The 17,638-nt window shown below is 41.9% G+C and overlaps 2 protein-coding genes across 3 annotated transcripts in view; one reads left to right on the top strand and one right to left on the bottom strand.

Moving 5' to 3' along the window:
* The window catches only part of HSPA4 (heat shock protein family A (Hsp70) member 4), a 48,129-nt gene extending 31,038 nt beyond the window's left edge, over nt 1–17,091 (bottom strand). Inside the window, exons 1-4 of one of the 2 annotated variants that reach the window (XM_027605117.2) lie at nt 16,662–17,091; nt 4,315–4,372; nt 2,204–2,344; nt 318–440 (exon numbers count right to left, since the gene is read on the bottom strand). In XM_027605117.2, the coding sequence (XP_027460918.1) occupies nt 318–440; nt 2,204–2,344; nt 4,315–4,372; nt 16,662–16,768 (429 nt within the window). In that variant the 5' untranslated portion in view covers nt 16,769–17,091. The remainder of the gene's footprint in view (nt 1–317; nt 441–2,203; nt 2,345–4,314; nt 4,373–16,661) is intronic. The other variant, XM_027605118.2, reaches the window with a different exon arrangement.
* Nucleotides 7,460–8,415, top strand: LOC113928877 (RNA-binding protein with serine-rich domain 1-like). Its single transcript, XM_027605120.1, has one exon. It carries the CDS (start codon nt 7,881–7,883, stop codon nt 8,322–8,324), a length of 444 nt encoding a protein of 147 aa, XP_027460921.1. The 5' UTR covers nt 7,460–7,880; the 3' UTR covers nt 8,325–8,415.
* Nucleotides 17,092–17,638: the final 547 nt, after the last annotated feature.

Genomic DNA, 17,638 nt, shown 5'->3' with positions numbered 1-17,638 from the left:
TTTTTTTTTTTAAAGATTTTATTTATTTATTTGAGAGAGAGAGAATGAGAGATAGAGAGTACGAGAGGGAAGAGGGTCAGAGGGAGAAGCAGACTCCCTGCTGAGCAGGGAGCCCGACGTGGGACTCAATCCCGGGACTCCAGGATCATGACCTGAGCCAAAGGCAGTCGCTTAACCAACTGAGCCACCCAGGCGCCCTAGTTTGATAAATTCTTAAAATAATCCTATAACCAAAGGCAAAAAGCAATTTTATTTGCAACTCACAAAATTCTTCTCTGCTTCTTAAGTCCCCAGTAAAACGCAGGGATCAAACTCACCGAAACAACACAGTCCACAACAGGCTTCTTAAGAACACTTTCTGCTGTCTCCTTCAGTTTGGACAAAAGCATGGCAGTCACCTGCTCCGTAGTAAAACTTCGCTCTTCCTCCATATATTTCACCTACAATAAAACAACAAAAGGATCTAGACTTATTCCAGTTTTTCATGACCTAAAAGCGTAAAATGAGCAATTTTCATCAGCAATGGATCATTATCTCAAGAAGGAACTGAAGAACACTAGTCTGGGAAGCAAAAACAACTTGACGGTCACTTTTAGCTTTTTAACATGTTTGTCAAACATGAATACCTGCAGATAAGGACCATTATGTAAACAGTATGCTGTAACCACCAACAAAAGCTCAGATCACCTGTGCAGAAGCAAACTGGGAGCGCTCACCATGGCCCAACACTGCACCTCCATAAAGAGGTCTCGTGGTGGACACTCTGCCACCTGGAATACTATGTGGGTTTTACTTTGTTTACTGTGTTGACTTTATGATCATTTCCAAAATTAGGATCCAATGTAGCCTGAGGTCATAGTTTCTGTCAGTTTGTTTACTGCTGTAGGCCCAAGACTTAGGACAAACCAGACACAATAAATACTTAAAGGATAAATGAATAAAGCTTCAAGATACCCTACCCTGCATAAAAGTGTGCAACTTGGAAAAGGGCTACGAACTTGAAATGCTGAAAGACTGGCTAGGACAAGCCCCATCCCACATGCCCATAGTCCCCAAATACAATCCACACCTGAAAACATAACTCTCTTCTTTCAGCCGCTGCTCCAAGTGAACCTTAACACCACCTTCTCCTAAACTCTTCGCTCCCCAGCCCAATCCTAATTTATTCTGGTGCACAATCTAGTAGTCCCTTACTTTAATGCACGATCAACATGGGAGAGCTCCCCTCCCCGTGAGCCTCTTCTTCCCGGCTATCTGCTGAATTCTTAGTCTACTGCTCCACTCCTGTACTTGGATCCACTTATTCCCTGGATCTTCTCCCTAGTCTCTTCCTCCTTTGGCTCTCGCAATGCTTTAGACTAAATCTGCCAATACCTAATCCTATTTCTTTCCTGACTGTAAGTATCCTCCATCTACTCACACCCTTTTTCCCTCCCGTGTACTCCAGATTTATCCATTACCAGCCATTCAAACTGCTCTCAGATTATTGCCACAGATATCCTAAGTAAACCCAGTCAGTGATCATTCTTCCATTACCAGAATTCTTCACTTTTAAATTCTTCACTTCTAAATTCAATTGAGTTCTCAATAACACAACTCATTACCTTTTTCTCACAATTCTCATCATCTCTTGGATTTTGAGCCTGGTCCCACAATCTGACTGCTCCAACTGCGATATCTCAAACACCAAATCTCCCCTTGCTAAACTCAGTTGCCTCTTTTGTAGGATCAGTTCACTGCACGCTGCACAAACTCTTCTAGATGTCCCAGAGATATCAAAGACTAAATTGCCTTTTCCCCAAAACAACACCTCTTTCCAATCTAAGTCCTATTGCCAAGAGTATGACCATACATCTGCTTAGTGACTTTAAAGTGTTAAGTTCTTTGCTTGGTATTCCAAGAGTCGTTCACGAAAATCACACCAGAAAGACTGCTCCATCAGTAAACAATACAAGCAGCAATGGCAATGTTAACTTCAAACCACCACCCCCCATCTGTCCAACCCATTTTAACAGCGCCACCTATCGCTCCCAGTCAAAATACAGAGCATTCAAAGAAGGCCAAATGGTCTTTCCTACCAAAATCTTCTCCTAAACACTTAACATTTTCATTACAACTTGAACTCAGAATGGTACAGAGATATATCGACCTAATATAATAAAACACCGTATTTTAATCCTAAACCATCACTTTGAGACCTTACCTTTATACCTGTTAATCCAGTGGGCAGCTGCACAATGTCATATGCAAGGTTAGATTTTTCTGATTCCACAAATGGATCAGAGAATGCTCGGCCATGGAATCTTTTAAATCCTTGGACTGTGTTCTTTGCATTAGAAATTACCTAAAGAGGAAGAACATCAGAATCAGAGTGAAAAGATTAAGAGCAATTAAATTAGGGGGGAAAAAAATTCAACAGCCTCAGATTAAACTAGCATCATTTTAACTCCACAAGGTTTCCTTTCGAGTTTCATTTTCTTAGCACTACACCTTTCTGTATGATGCCTGCTCACGTGTGAAGTGAGGAATAATGGCCTTGTACAGACCACAGGGGCAGGGATGGGCACAAGAGCCCAGCTTGTCCTACTTCTCCATGAAGATGGGGCACTGTTCATGTACGAAGGTATTCTTCTGTTCTTAAACTTCTAATTAACATTTACATAAAATGAGCTTTAACTTTTAAAAATTATAATTTGTGATTCAAACTCTCCAGGAGTCAATCTGGCAATATCAATTCAGAAATTCTAGTGAAAGAAACTTTACAGGAAAAAAAGAGGACAGTAATTACATAAAGATAAATGTAGAAAGACAGTGACCAAATATTATTTACAATAGCAGAACACTGGAAACAGGCTGGATGGTTAATTAACAGGAGAATGGGTAAATAAATGATATATCCATACAGTGGGTAACATTATTTTAATAGGTTGGAAGACAAGTATCTATATGCTATGATCTCACTTTTGGAGTGGGGGAAGCATTTATTTCCGTAGAAAGAGTACAAAAGGTTATACGTTAAGATACTAACACTGATGTTTAGATAAAGGTAGTGCATGTAACTTCCAAATTTCTTTTACTTTTATAAGAACTGCAGAGCTCCTCTGCATCAGCTGTGTCATAAAGCACCCAGAAGTCTTTCATAAAACAATATTAGGCCCCCAAAATCGGGCCCTACTTCAGAAGGCTGCCAAGCAGAAACTCAGTACCACAATAACTATGTTATTCTAGAACTAGGCAACCGGTTTAGTACAATAACTATTCTCAATAATGAAAGCACGTTTAAAAACAAAAGAACTCACTGGAATTTTAGAAGACATTTCAAACTAACTCTGTACTTGCTATCTACTGCTTCCTAACAAATCTTTGACTTTCTGAAAATAAGATTATAAAACACCCAATGTAATCAAAAATCAATGGGCTAAGCACCATTTTCTTAGGCTTTTTATTTATTTTTTTAGCAATCTCTACACCCAACACGGGGCTCAAACTCATAACCCCAAGATCAAGAGTCACATGCTCTTCCAACTGCACCAGCCAGGCACCCCTGGACTTTTATACTGTAGGCCCTGCCCAGTCCAGAAAAAGAGACAGTTATTCATTCTATATGGTGCTCCAGGCTGAACCATAAAAAGGTCAAATATGCAACTCCTTAATTTTACAGCAACCTCAGACACTCAAAGCAACAGAACTCTTGGGGTTCTGCTGCTCTGGTTACTTAGAAACCAACAAATAATGTTAGGTTCCTGATTTATAAAGTAAACACATAAATGTCAACTATGCTTCTACGAGTACGCTTTCTTTCCTTGAGAACCTTGATTAAAGATCAAATCTACAAACAACAGTGACTCTCAGTATGCCTAAGATGAAAACCCCAAGAGACAAACTTTAAGGAACATATAAAATATAAAGGAATAAACAAGCCTTGCTTAAACAAAATCTGGACAAAATACATCCCAGTAGTTTGCATTAAATAAATGATACTGTTCATGCTATTTTATCTTTTTTTAAGTAGGGTCCACACCCAGCGTGGAGCCCAAAGTGGGGTTTGAACTCACAACCCTGAGATCAAGATCTGAGCTAGATCAAGAGTCAAAAGCTTAACCAACTAAGCCACCTAGGGGCCCCTGCTCATGCTATTTTAAAAAGCTATTTGCTTCTCACTCAAGCACACGAGACTAGGGATCAGGCCCTCTTTCTCAGCTGCTCACCTAGGTACTGCCGTATTAGGCAGATAATGGGCACTGAAATAGTTGAAGGGAAAGATGGACAAAGCAGAGAAATAAGTCATTTTAGGAAAAAAAAAAAAAACTCTACCTGGCTTTTAGCTGCTGCTCCAATTGAACGATTCTTAGGACCAAAAGAAATGCAAGCCCTAGGGGGGAAAAAAGACATTTAAGCATCAAACCTTACTGCAACATTACATCCAACAGGATTACATCGCCATAGCAAGGAACTTTTCTCAGTCTTAGCTAAAAAGCCACATATCGTAAAAGCACACAGGAAGTCTACGATTTTGACCTCTCCATTGAGTAAAACTGTCCATGAGAATGCCTGGCCTCTTAGAAAAATGGGAGTCCTGTCATTTAGATGTTGAAGTACAAGTCTGATGTGTTAACCATCTGTCTAGAATACTACAGACAGGTGATCTAGCCAATCTCCACTATTCTCTTATTTTTCAAGTCTGGTGCTCAAAATCCCAATACAAAATAATGTACCCTCTTACCAATACATCAATGAAATGTTCTTGCTTTTTCAAACAGCTTATAACTTGACCTAGAAAATAGTCTATAAACTATGAGAACTCTTGTCCGACTTTACCTATTAGTAAGAAATTTTCCAGCACTAGCTTCCAAGGACTCACAATTCTTTTAATTTCATTTTTTTTAGTAATCTCTACACCCAACCTGGGGCTCAAACTCACAACCCCAAAATCAAGAAGAGTCGCATGCTCCTCCCAATGGAGCCAGACAGGCGCCGCAAGGACTCACAATTTCCGACAATGAACTTCATTCCCCCTTATGAACACATTCTTCCAAATCACCAGTTCATACACTGCCTGCTAGTTTGATGTACTTGCAGCTTATTCTAGAAAGCAAAACTGAAATCTGCTCACAGGTATAACTACTTTAAAACACCATTTTTAAGCTTAAAAAGTCAGTTATATTGGAATTGATACTTTTACTAGCATGGTCCCTATGCTTCCCCATAGGTTTTTCATTCTAATTAATCCCTCTGGAGCCCTGCCCCACGTTCCCTCTACTCCCATGTATTTATCATCTCCCCTTCCGGTGGCTGCTTTCTTTCAAGCTAAAGATCTAATTCACCCCAAAGAACCCAAAATATCCTAAAAGACAAAACTAAATCCTAAACAGAGTCTATTTTCTCCCGAATCCAGTAAAACCTTCTCTTCTTCCTACTTTAATTAACTGCACAAATTGCTATGTGTATTATCTCATTAAATCTTCAAAAGTACCCCACCATCTTATCCCTCTTTTGTAGGGAAAAAACTGAGTCCAAAAAGGTTTTAGTAAGTAAATTTATCCAGTGTCTCACAATCTGGAAGCAATGGAGTCAAGACTCTAGACCATTTCCCCATACTTTACACTCTAGCTTTGGCCCTTTCTATCTGCCCTAGATCCCTAGTTCTTCCAATTTAGAGTAATAAGCTCTGGAGCCATAATACCTAGGCCCAAAACTACATTAGATGATCTACTGAGAATTATTTTATTTAAATAAACTTACTAGCCCTGTGCAATCTGCCAGAATGCTAGGCCTCTCTGTGCCTCAGTGACCCTTTCCACCCAAATGGGTAAGAACCCCTGTGAGCCAATCTCCCAGAGCAGCTGCAAGTAGCTTTGCACTGTATAAATACGGCACAGTCTGGGATCTCATTAGATTTGCTCTGACCCCTAAACTCTACAGGCCCAAAATGTGCTGGAGCTAGCCTCTGAGAAACACAGGTAGTCAAGCTTAGCCTTTCTGCATATACACATATATATATACACATACACACACACACCCCTACTCACTAAAATTTTTTTTAAATATTCTCAATACCAAGTAAATGTCTCTCCTATCAAAGCTCATACTGCCCTTTAGGAAACTGCCAAACACAATCTTACCCACTCCTTTCACCCTCTCCATTCCAAAAAGGCCTTCTAACCTAAGCCTAATGATTGGTAAACTCACATCTTTTCTAAAAGCCACCAGATCCCACCAACACCTCAATCCCAACATAATTACAAGGCAAAGTTATTTATCTTCCATTGTATCCTACAGCCCCTTCTTCAAACCTTCATCTCATCAAAACAACTGCTGGCTCTAACAATAAAAACACTAATGTTCCCAAGCTTATTATATGTCCTGTGGAAGGTTAATTTTCTATTCTACCCAGTAACTCTGAAGCGGTCTTACTTGTAATTACCTTTCAAACAAAACCCGTAACCAACAAATAAAGCCCAGATGCCTTACTGTGGAACCTAAGGCCTTGTACCATCCCAATCCCAACCATACTTTCCACCTGCATCTCAGGCACAGTGAACCAACACAAGTTAGTCGTCCCATCTTCCTGCTTTGCTCAGACCACTTTGCCACCTGAAATGCTCTGGTCCTTCTATACCTCACTCATTCTCCAGCAGTATTACTCACTTTGTGAGGCCTTCCCAATGGCCCTCAAGTAAAACTCAAATCATTTTTATCTCTTAAAACTTACTAGAATTCGAGGCGCCTGGGTGGCTCGTCCTTAAGCGTCTGCCTTCAGCTCAGGCTGTGATCCCAGGATCCTGGGATCAAGCCCCGTGTCAGGCTCCTTGTGCTCCTCGTTCAGCAGGAGGCCTGCTTCTCCCTCTCCCGCTCCCCACTCCCCCTGCTTGTGTTCCCTCTCTCGCTGTGTCTCTCTCTGTCAAATAAATAAAATCTTTAAAAAAAAAAAAAACTTACTAGAATTGGATACAGAATGCCTCCATCTCAATGAACATTCTATCATACAGTGCCTGTAGGTAATATTCTCCCCTGAAGTCTGGTAATATTTTTACTTAGTTTTAAAATCTACATCTGCCTTAACAGTAATAAGAATTGCTTTGTACATCTTGAAAAGCTAAATAAAAGTTTGTCTCAGTTCAAATTATAACTGACCCTTGAACAACACTGATTTGAACTGTAGGGGTCCACTTATAACATGGATATTTTGTGATACAGTATTGTAAACGTACTTTCTCTTCCTCATTATAACATTTTTCTCTAGCTTACTTTATTATAAGAATATAGTATATAACACATGTAACATACAAAATGTGTTAACCGTTTCTGTTGTCAGTAAGGCTGCCAGTCAACAGTACACTATGGTAATTAAGTTTTCAGTTAGTCAAGTTACACGTGGATTTTCGACTATGCGGGGGATTGTTACCCGTAACCCCAAAATTGTTCAAGAGTCAACTGTACTCATCCTTTTGTTGGCTCATATACGCACACACTACAGTTGCCACTTCTTACAAAATAATCGAGCATCAATACTGGAATGTCCCATCTTTAGCACCCGATATAGTGGGTAAACAAGGCTGCAGACAAGGCCCAACTCCTGCAAGTATGGGGAAGGGCCACACCTTCCTTACCCTGTCATAAGAAAACATCAATATCCTATCACTACAAAGCAACTCTCACATTCTAAAAAAATTCTGTAACAGTATGCCTATTGTGCTGAAGAAAGAGATCCTTAGCATTTCCACTTGGCCATCAACTTTACTGATTTGAATACATGTGCAGTAAAAAGAGCTCAGACTGTAGAATCAGTATGGGTCTGTCCAAATCCCTTCTCCGCCTTTCTAGCTGTGTGAATTCTCTGTTGCTTAGTATGTCTGAAATTCTATCTGCTCAACTCTAACATGGGGAAAATTAGGGCATTGGCCTCAGCAGCAGAGGAGAGCAGGAGAAGGCCACGACAGTGGGAAGATGGTTCCTTCTCCTACCAACACACAGATCACTCTGATGAGAAGTCCAAGGATCATGCTAAAGAGAAAGGGGCCCCCACGGAGTGGAGCGAGAAGGATGGCAACAGGGATAAAACTCGGAAGAAGCAGAGCCCTAGCAGGGATGGCAGCAGCACCAGGTCCCGGTCCAGCTCTACCTCCAGCACCAGCACAGGCCTGAGCAATGCCTCAAGCTCCTCTTCTGTATCCAGCTGCTGGGGGAGTTCCAGCATGTCCTACAGCTCCAACTCCAGCAGCTCCTCTAGCTCAACCAGTACCTCTGGGTGTTGGCATGACAAAAGGTGGCATTCCAGCTCCAAATCCAAACCACCCAAAAGAGATGAAAAGTCCTTCCCCTAAACCAGCCAAGGTGTACATTGGGAGGCTCACTAGGAGTGTGGGCAAGGACCACATCAGGGAGATAGATATTCTCTTCTCCACCTCTGGGGAAATAAATAGGATTGGCATGCCTTTAAAAGGATGCCCCCCCAATAAGTAAATAAATAAATAAATAAATGGTTGTCCCCCCATCTTTCCAAAGGCTAAACATACATGGAGTCAGAAGATCCAGATGAAGCCGAGAAGGTGAGACATGGGACAGAGGACAAATCGATGACCAGAAGGTCACTACTACCACTGTGCTGGCTCCCAGGCCTACACCGCCCCCCACGCAATTTAGCCCTCCCAGGAAAATGCTGCCACCACCCCCCACGTGGCACCAGTCACCAGGGAGGATGAGATTGAGTTCCCAGAGCGGCAGTCCCTCTGGCTGCTGCTGCCACAGTAGCCACTGCAGCTCCAATTCCTCCTGATAAACAGAGCCACGGAAGCTCTGTGCCCTGTAACTTCTATTGCATCCACTTCACTTTGGTCACCTTTCTAGCCAAAGGAGGACTGGTAAGAAACAAATTCCTCTCCCAGGAAAGGTTTTGAAGAGAGTAACTGAGACATACTCTCTGAAAGCAAAGTTCCTGGAGTGTTACTGGGTTGGGGTTGTGCCTATAAAGATGCTCTCCAGTGTGCTGGCTAGAAAGCTCCCACATTTTCAGTTTCTGAGAGAGTCAATTTGGTAGCAAAGCCAGCAGGGACAAACAGGGTAGCAGTGTGGCCCAAGCCTATGGGTATGACTTTCATTTCCACAAATGACCGGGGGCTAGTCTGCCGGCCTGATCATGGCCTTGCTTGTTGGTCTTTTCCTGAGAGTGTCTCGGGAAAATGCAACTGCTGTTCCTGCTAGCCTGGCCCTGCTCCCCTGCCCCGTCCTCTTTCAACCTCTAGGATCAAACACCCCATGTTAGTTACCGAAAATGGTTCTATTTTTACATGTACTCTTGCACACACACCCACATCTCAGGTCTCCCTTTCTCTCTAAAATTGGCGAGCAAGTTGAGAGCTAGCTCTGCAAGGTCATCACGGACCCCTCTGTTGCAGCTGTTATTCATGGGGGTCTTGCCGGTTACCCTGGCAACACGGAACACTGCTTTTTTGGCTTTTATTGTACAGTCAGTACTAGCAATTGTTTGTTTTGAGTTTTATAAACTTCTAGCATTTTAGGCACTGTTGTGTTTATACTTTGTTGTGCAGACTAAAAGGACTATGTTGAATAAACCAAGGATTTGAATGCAGATCGGGAAAAAAATAAATAAAATGGGGGAAATTACAGCACCTACCTCATATACCTGCTGTAAAAATTAAATGTGTTGATCTTTTTTTTTTTTTTAGAGCGGGGTAGGCACAGAGGGAGAAGAAGAGAGAAGTCTTAAGCAGGTTCCACACCCAGCACTGAGCCCAACGCAGTAGTAAGAATTGTTTTGTACATCTTGAAAAGCTAAAGAAAAGTTCAAATTATAGCTCAGACCTGACACCGTGACCTGAGGCGAAATCAAGAGTTGGACACTTAACCAACTGAGCCACCCAGGTGCCCGTGTCGATCCCCTTTTAAAGGGTTTATATCAGAAACTGGTGTGTCATAAATAGTAAAATACTAGTCATTATTATTGCTCCACTGAAGCCCTGGTTTGAGTTTCATACAAAAATATACCAACTAGTTTGCTATGAAAGTCCTGCTTCACCTTCTCAAGCTATCCATTAAAATCCAGTTATCTTCAAAATCATCTACCCATGAGGAATAAAAAGTCCTACTTTCATTCAAAGAACTGAATGAGGGTCAATATGTCAAACAGCACAAATTGAAGGGTTTTTTAAAAATAAAAGCTTACACAAAGAAACGTAATATTTAAATGTGAAGGCCAAAAGATGAAGTCAAATATTAGAGCCTGTTTTAGAACCTAGTCCAGTGCTTTCTAGTTAGTATAAGCTCTACGCAAAAAATTAGAAAACAGAAAGTATGACAAAGAAAAGAAACATCTGTAATTCCACAACCACCACCCCCACCATGGACGGCCACCATTAGCATTTATCCTAAAAAAAAAAAAAAGCTAAATACCCTCAATTCAGTTTGTCTCTCCTCAACAGACGATCTGAAAAATCTTCAGAGGCTGAATTATTCCACTAGGATTTTTACATGGAACAAGATATTAAAAAGAAACTTACCTACTACTCCCCACTCACCAGCAACTTCCAAAATTTGCACACAGCATGTATCCAATCTTTATCTATGGCAGGAAGCCTCTCTTCAACCAAGCAGGTCAAGCTCCCATATGCTGGGCAGTGTGCTTAGCAACCTAAACTTGATTTTCCCAAATACTCAGAGAAAAGAACTATTACTGTCCAATTTTATAAATGAAGATCTGATTCAAATCAAGTTAATGCATCCAGAAACTAACTGGTAAATATAAGCATCCAAGATTCAAAATCAGGACTACTGGACTCTAAATCCCATATATACCTATTTTTGTACTGCCTGGCAAACCAATTAGATTCATTCCTACTTCTATACCTTCACTTAGACCATCCCAAACTTTGCATCCATGTATTTTAATCCCATGTGCTCAAGTCCCACCCCTGCCTTTCCTCATCACTCCACCCGCAACAGTGTAACCTCTCCTCTGCACTGACACCTTAAGTCTGTACTTAATAACCCATCCATGACTATCCTTATTCTATTTACCACTGCTTTGTATCACTCATATTGCTCAACAGAATGGTTACATCTCTAGACAGCAGGAATCTTTATCTTCCACTTCCTCTCTATGCCACACAATTCCAATTCAATGCTGCTAAAAAGAGACACTTGCTAACTGACTGGCACTACTTGTCCTCCACTCCCAAATACAGGTTGGTATTACAGGAAGTTAATTCAAATTAAGTTCAAGACTCCCCTGTTCTAATCGTTAAGCCCTAGAAATAATCATCTTTTTAAGCCAGAGAATAACACTGTTCTCCCTTTCATGGGTAAGAGATACTACTGACCAAATATTTATGCACATTCTAATGGGATGTTCTGAACAGCTGCAATGAACACAGATCCTTAAAAGGCACAGTTTCATGTTTATAAGAATGTGTACAACTGCTCTCGGGATATTTATAACAGCTGCTGCTCTAATTCTCTTTCTTAACCTATATGAGAAAACGAGTTTATCGGAGAACCCACAATAATATTGAGACTATCAAATAAAAGATTTAAGCAAAACTGGCATGGAAAAAATTACATTAGTCAGAGTATCCTCTGCTTATTGCCTTAGCCCTGAACTAGAAAGTACCCCAAAAAACTGACATCAAACAGACCGAACAACTCATCAGTAAGATTTGCATATTAAAAGCTATAAATTATGAACCCTTCAAAGTTCAATAATTTTATTTTATTATCCCAACATACAGTCCATTAATGAGGAGGATTAATTTAAAAAATTTGTATTTTTTAGGTAGCAACAGCAATACTAGAAAATACTTGGGCAATATCTATTGTGTCCGGCTTTATCTTAAACACTTTATATAGTTCCAGCCCATTATAATCTTCACAATGCCCAGTGAATCACTTATCTTCCTGTTATAAATTAACCCCTTAAATTTGTATAAAGTATCCTGGCAACAATACTTTAAGAACATAGAGTTGGGGGCGCCTGGGTGGCTCAGTTGGTTAAGCGACTGCCTTCGGCTCAGGTCATGATCCTGGAGTCCCGGGATCGAGTCCCGCATCGGGCTCCCTGCTCGGCGGGGAGTCTGCTTCTCCCTCTGACCCTCTTCTCTCTCATGCTATCTCTCATTCTCTCTCTCAAATAAATAAATAAAATCTTTAAAAAAAAAAAAAAGAACATAGAGTTGACCCTTGAACAATACAGGTTCGAGATGTGTGGGTCCACTTATGCATGGATTTTTCAATACAAAACAGTAGTATAAATGTATTTCCTCTTAAGATTTTAATAACATTTTGGGCGCCTGGGTGGCTCAGTTGGTTAAGCGACTGCCTTCGGCTCAGGTCATGATCCTGGAGTCCCGGGATCGAGTCCCACATCGGGCTCCCTGCTCAGCAGGGAGTCTGCTTCTCCCTCTGACCCTCTTCCCTCTCGTGCTTTCTATCTCTCATTCTCTCTCTCTCTGAAATAAATAAATAAAATCTTTAAAAAAAAAAAAAGATTTTAATAACATTTTTTCTCTAGCTTACTTTAAGAATACAGTATGGAATACAGATACAGAGTATGTGTCAATCGACCATTTACATTATAAGTAAGGCTTCTGGTCAACAGTAGGCTACTAGTGGTTGAGTTTTTTGGAGTCTCAAGTTTTTATACACAGGTTTTCAACTGCACAGAAGTGAGTGCCCTAACCCCCACATTGATATACAGGGTCAACTGTATATTCTTTGCCCTAGCAAATTCACGTCTGGAACTCTGTCCAACAGAAATAAAAATATTAACAAGTAAATCCAAGCGTAAAAGACTACGGTTCAATTAACTATTCGTAATTACAAAAGTTAGAAATAACCTGTTTGGAAAAAAAAAAGTTTCAGCCATAATAAATATTACACATTTAAGAAGGTAGGTTCATTATTTACTGACTCTGAAAGAAGTCTAAAGTATACGTGAAAGAAAATTTACACAATATAGTATGATCCTATTTGTTTAAACATACCCACCCTCAACAATGTATGTTTGTAGAAGTCTGGAAAAAGGTACACAAGCATACACAGCAAACTGCAAATAATGAGAAGGACAAGAAACCTCAGCACTTTAGTGTTTTTATTGTTACAACAAATATCTGAAGTCAAGAAAAAAATGTTTTAATTTAGGAAACCCAATTAAGAACCTAATGACAAAGTTATGTCGATAAGTCCACAAATTTTGTATACAAGATTGTACTTCAGCTCTTAAATGATTCTAAGGAACTACTTTCATAACTTCTACAATTAAACATAGGAAGGAAAATGGTGTAAGCAATTTGAACTTTAGTTAACAAATCAACTTTCCTTTTCTTTGAATCCAAAAGCCTCAAGATCCTACTGCTGTACTTAGGTCTACACAACACGTAGAAACATTTATTTCATAGGAATACTTTTCTTGCACAAGTTAGGTATCAGATGTTAATCTTCCAGTTAACCAAAAAGTATGTACTTTCAGCTTTCGCTCTCTCAAGGGCAGCTAATAGACAATTTCATCTCTTCAAATTCCTAATATACTGTTTTATTAGGAACTAAGTCCATGAAAATAGTAATATAAACAATTCACACACAGAAATTAAGTAATTCATTTCTACCCTATAAATTCTTTTTGGAAAGTACGGCCCAATTCTTCAGTAATGTTTGGCACTCCATTAACATTTTCATTCCAAAACTTTAAGGTTGTACCCTTTCTACTGTAATAATCCCACTAAAAATACGTTTCTCATCTTATTCCAAAGCCTATGATCAAATTCATCAACATGGATGCTCCTAAATTAAACCTCCAAAGTTTATCTCAAAGCCACCCACACTTCCCTCCCATGCTACTACACTAGTAGAGAACAACATCAACTCCCACATGGACTAAATACTGCCATAACCTAAGTAACACCCTGCCTCTTCTCTTCCCCTTCTCAGATAAATCCATTCTCCACGAAAAAAGACAAAACATTTTTTTAAAACTATGATCTTCTCAGGCAGCCAAGTCCGCCAAGCTCTTCTGAATGCCTCAGTCTTCCTCACTTGCTGTTCCTTCTGCCTTAATCAGCTCTTCCTTAGACCCACCCACCACTTCCATGTAAATTTCTACTCCTCCTCCAGGTCTCAACTTAAATGGCACTTCTTTAAGAGCACCTTTCATCTCCATCGTACATCCGATTTAAATTAGCACTCCCCGGTCATCGTATTCTGTACTATCCCATGTGGACCTTAACCAGGTAGTAATTACATGTTTGTTTAGCATCTGACTTTTTTCCACTGCCCATTCAATGATGGCAGGATCTTGCTTATTTGTTCAGAGTACCTCCCGTGCTTAGCACAGTGGCTGGCATATTGGAGGTACTCAGTAGTTGCTAAAATAAAGCAAGCCTGTATTTGGTGAAAAGTAAGAGTCTCTTCTGGACAAAAGTCAACCGGATCCTCAAAATCTGAATCCAAATACTGTTACAGCCACAATTTGAAATGAGGTACTTCCATCACAGCCAACCCTCCAGAAACTAAGTCTCACTTGCACTGTGACACTAAAGCAAACCCCCATCATAGTCTCTGTGTACCTGAAAAAAAATCCACTATTCCATAACTACTACAAAAATGAACTTTTCCATTCCCATATCCTACTTAGGAACTCCAAGAAAGAAATTTAAGCTAATCAAAATCATAGTTCAAAAATTACTTCAATGTATGGTATCCCTAGAAGTTCCTGGAAAATATAAAACATGGGGAAAACATAAAATCCCTTAAAGTATTTAAATAGTACTGTCTTATCACAATTATGTAATGTATCTGGTCACCCATCACCTAGTCATTGAGGCAAATTTAATTCCAATTTGAAAAGATTAAACTTTTTTTTATGGAATTCATGGTAAAACTGTTGTCTAAAAAAAAACGGAACATTAACAAAGAAAAGACAGGAACACCGTTAGTTGCAATATTGGGAATTCTCTTCCCTTTGGATGGAAATTATGTTCAAATCTAGGCAGGAAAGGACCAAAAAGTTAAATGCCTGACTCGGTGCACCACCCTTTTTGATTTCTTGGGAAAGACTATCTTTACAAATGAAAAAAACTTGAATCTGGAGAGGAAGACGATATCAAACGGAAAATTAATGCTTAAACACTCAAAAACAAACTTCAATGATTAAAAAAAAAAAGCTCAGTATACAGTACCTTCTCTGGAATTACAAATTAGAACATAAAACCCACTATTAAAAACTACAAATACAGGGGGGACTGGGTGTGACAGCTAATGAGTACAGGATTTCTTTTGGACTGAGGAAAATGTTTTTAAATTGATTGTGGGGCATAGATGCAGTTTTGTGACTTTTTTATACCTATACAATATAGGTATAAAATACACTTCTATATACAATAGAACTGTACACTTTAAATGGGTTAACTGTACATTCTGTGAATTCTCTCTCAGTGAAACTATAACCTAATTGAGAAAGGGACATCAAACCACATTTTAGGATGAGATGGATTTTCAGGGAAGCGCCTGACCTAGGTCTAAAACAAGGGGCAAAAATTTTACAAGTGGAAGGGAAATGTTTTGAGTCTCTGGGCAGCAAAGATCACTGGAGGGAGCAACCTCATTTGGCTACCCAACTGCGAGAAGGGTGACCAAAGTTAGGGGGAAAAAAATGGACCTTGGAACAGAAGCCCTTTAAGAGCCACGTGGCAAATAATGAGAACCTAGAAAATAAGAAGCTTCTTAAAAGATTTTGCCCCAAAAGAGGATAATGGATTGAAAAGTAGCTCTATAGTAAAAAAGAGGACTCTCTACCCAAGGAAAGACCTGAGTGAGTCATGATTTTTTTAGAGCTGTGTCTATACTGGTCCCTTAACTTACTATAGGTTCTCTAGACGTCAAAGTGAGCCCCTGAGTCATTCATTAACAATTGCGGCCAACACCCTGGTTGGAATGTATTAACTGTGAAAGTGAAACGCTGTTTGGTGTAGACGCGCAGAGAATGAAAGGAGAGAATGACCCAACATAGTTCAACATACTGAAAAAATGTGAAAAACCAACGTGAACGCAAACGTATCAAGACGTTGACTTTACTAAGTACTTTTATGGTAGCTGTGCCTTCCATGCGAAGCCCGAGCCTCTGGTGCTCCGGCTCCCTCTCTTCCGGGTGCTGCCCCGCCCCCACTCACGTGGGATCCTGGCCGCTCCATCTTCAGACCGCCGGCAAACGCCAGGACCCATTTAATTCAGCTAACTTTTACTAAGCGCCTACTGTGTGCAAAGCTCCGAACTCTGTGGTAGGCTGAAGAAACGGCAGTACGCCCTGGGCCTGGACTCTGCCCTCTAAAAGAACTCGGTCCACTATACATCGCAGGCCTGCCTTCCCTCCAGCGCCTACCCATGCCCTCCGCTGATACGAATACCAGCTCAGAGCCTTCACTCAACCGGCAGGCCACTGGGAAAAGGTCTCGCCGCTGGCGCAAACCCTCACGGCGAGTCGCGACCACTAGTGACCTGACACCCAGCGGGGGTTCCTTACACACCGGACCCTCGGCTCGCAACCGAGGTGACTCCCCAGTTCGCGTTCCCCAAGCCGCAAGGGTCGCAGACCAGAACAAGCGCTACCTCCCTACCCCCCCCCCCCCGTGCACGCGGCCGGACTGGCCCACACTCACGGCGTGCAGCGGTCGCTGTACTCATTAGCGATCGTCTCGATGCCGCCGGCGCGGGCCACAGCGACGTAGCAGCTCTGGAAGCCCAGGTCTATGCCCACCACCGACATGGCGCCGGCTACAGTTCGGGCTCGAGCCCAGGTCCGGCCGGCGAAACAGGACACGGACCCCGGCGGGGCTGGCGCGCGGAGTGCGGGCCGCGTGGACCGGGGAGCCGGGGCTAGCAGGGGACGTCAGGGAGTCCTCGCGGGAAGTCCCTGGGAAGGGAGCGGCAGCGGAGAGCGCTGCTCAGGCCGGCTCCGGCTCAGCGGCCGCAGATGGGGCGCCGGTAGCGGGGGCGGAGAAGATCTCGAAAGATCTCGTCGCGACGAGAGTAAAGCTGTAACGCGAGAACTGCGAAGGAAAGGAATGTTCTCGCGAGACCCCGGCTCAGACGCTTTTCCCTCTGAGGTTCCGCCCCTAATTACGACAAGAGTACGTCACGTCCAGGCAAGAAAACCTGGGAAGGGACCCAGCGGCTGAAAGATGGTTGGGAGGCCAATTGAGCCTGCGCACAGAACCTGCTGCAGCGACTCCCCACGGCGGCAAAAAGCAGTGGGGCCCCTCCCTTTCCAGAAGAAAGTAGGAGAGCCAGCTGGAGGCAATATACTGAAGAGGCGCCGTTGGCCTACTTCCGCCGGTTTTCTTTATCAAAGAAACTTCCGGTGATGGGCCCTCTCGCGCCAACTTTGTGTTAATCTTCGAAGTCCTGAGAGCCCTCCCCTCTGGTCCCTAGGGTACGTCCGCGGGTAGAGGACAAGGCCGCCCTTGGAATGTGGCCCTGAGGAGGGCCTTAGGTAGGGGCTCTCTCGAAGTCCCAGACAGCGCCCTCTCTGGCTGAGGGCAGGAATTCTCAGTCCCGCCGCCGTAGGTTTTTTTTCCCCTCAGCCTTGCTTCGCCGTTCTCTAAGCCGCTCGCGTCCTTAGAGCCGACGGAGGGGC

This window comes from Zalophus californianus, chromosome 5 (assembly GCF_009762305.2).
Source record: "Zalophus californianus isolate mZalCal1 chromosome 5, mZalCal1.pri.v2, whole genome shotgun sequence".
Classification (NCBI taxonomy): domain Eukaryota; kingdom Metazoa; phylum Chordata; class Mammalia; order Carnivora; family Otariidae; genus Zalophus; species Zalophus californianus.
This window is presented reverse-complemented; position numbering and strand designations above follow the sequence as displayed.

Coding starts and splice junctions, on each gene's coding strand:
- LOC113928877 (XM_027605120.1), top strand. CDS start 7,881: ATGGGGAAAATTAGGGCATTGGCCTCAGCAGCAGAGGAGAGCAGGAGA.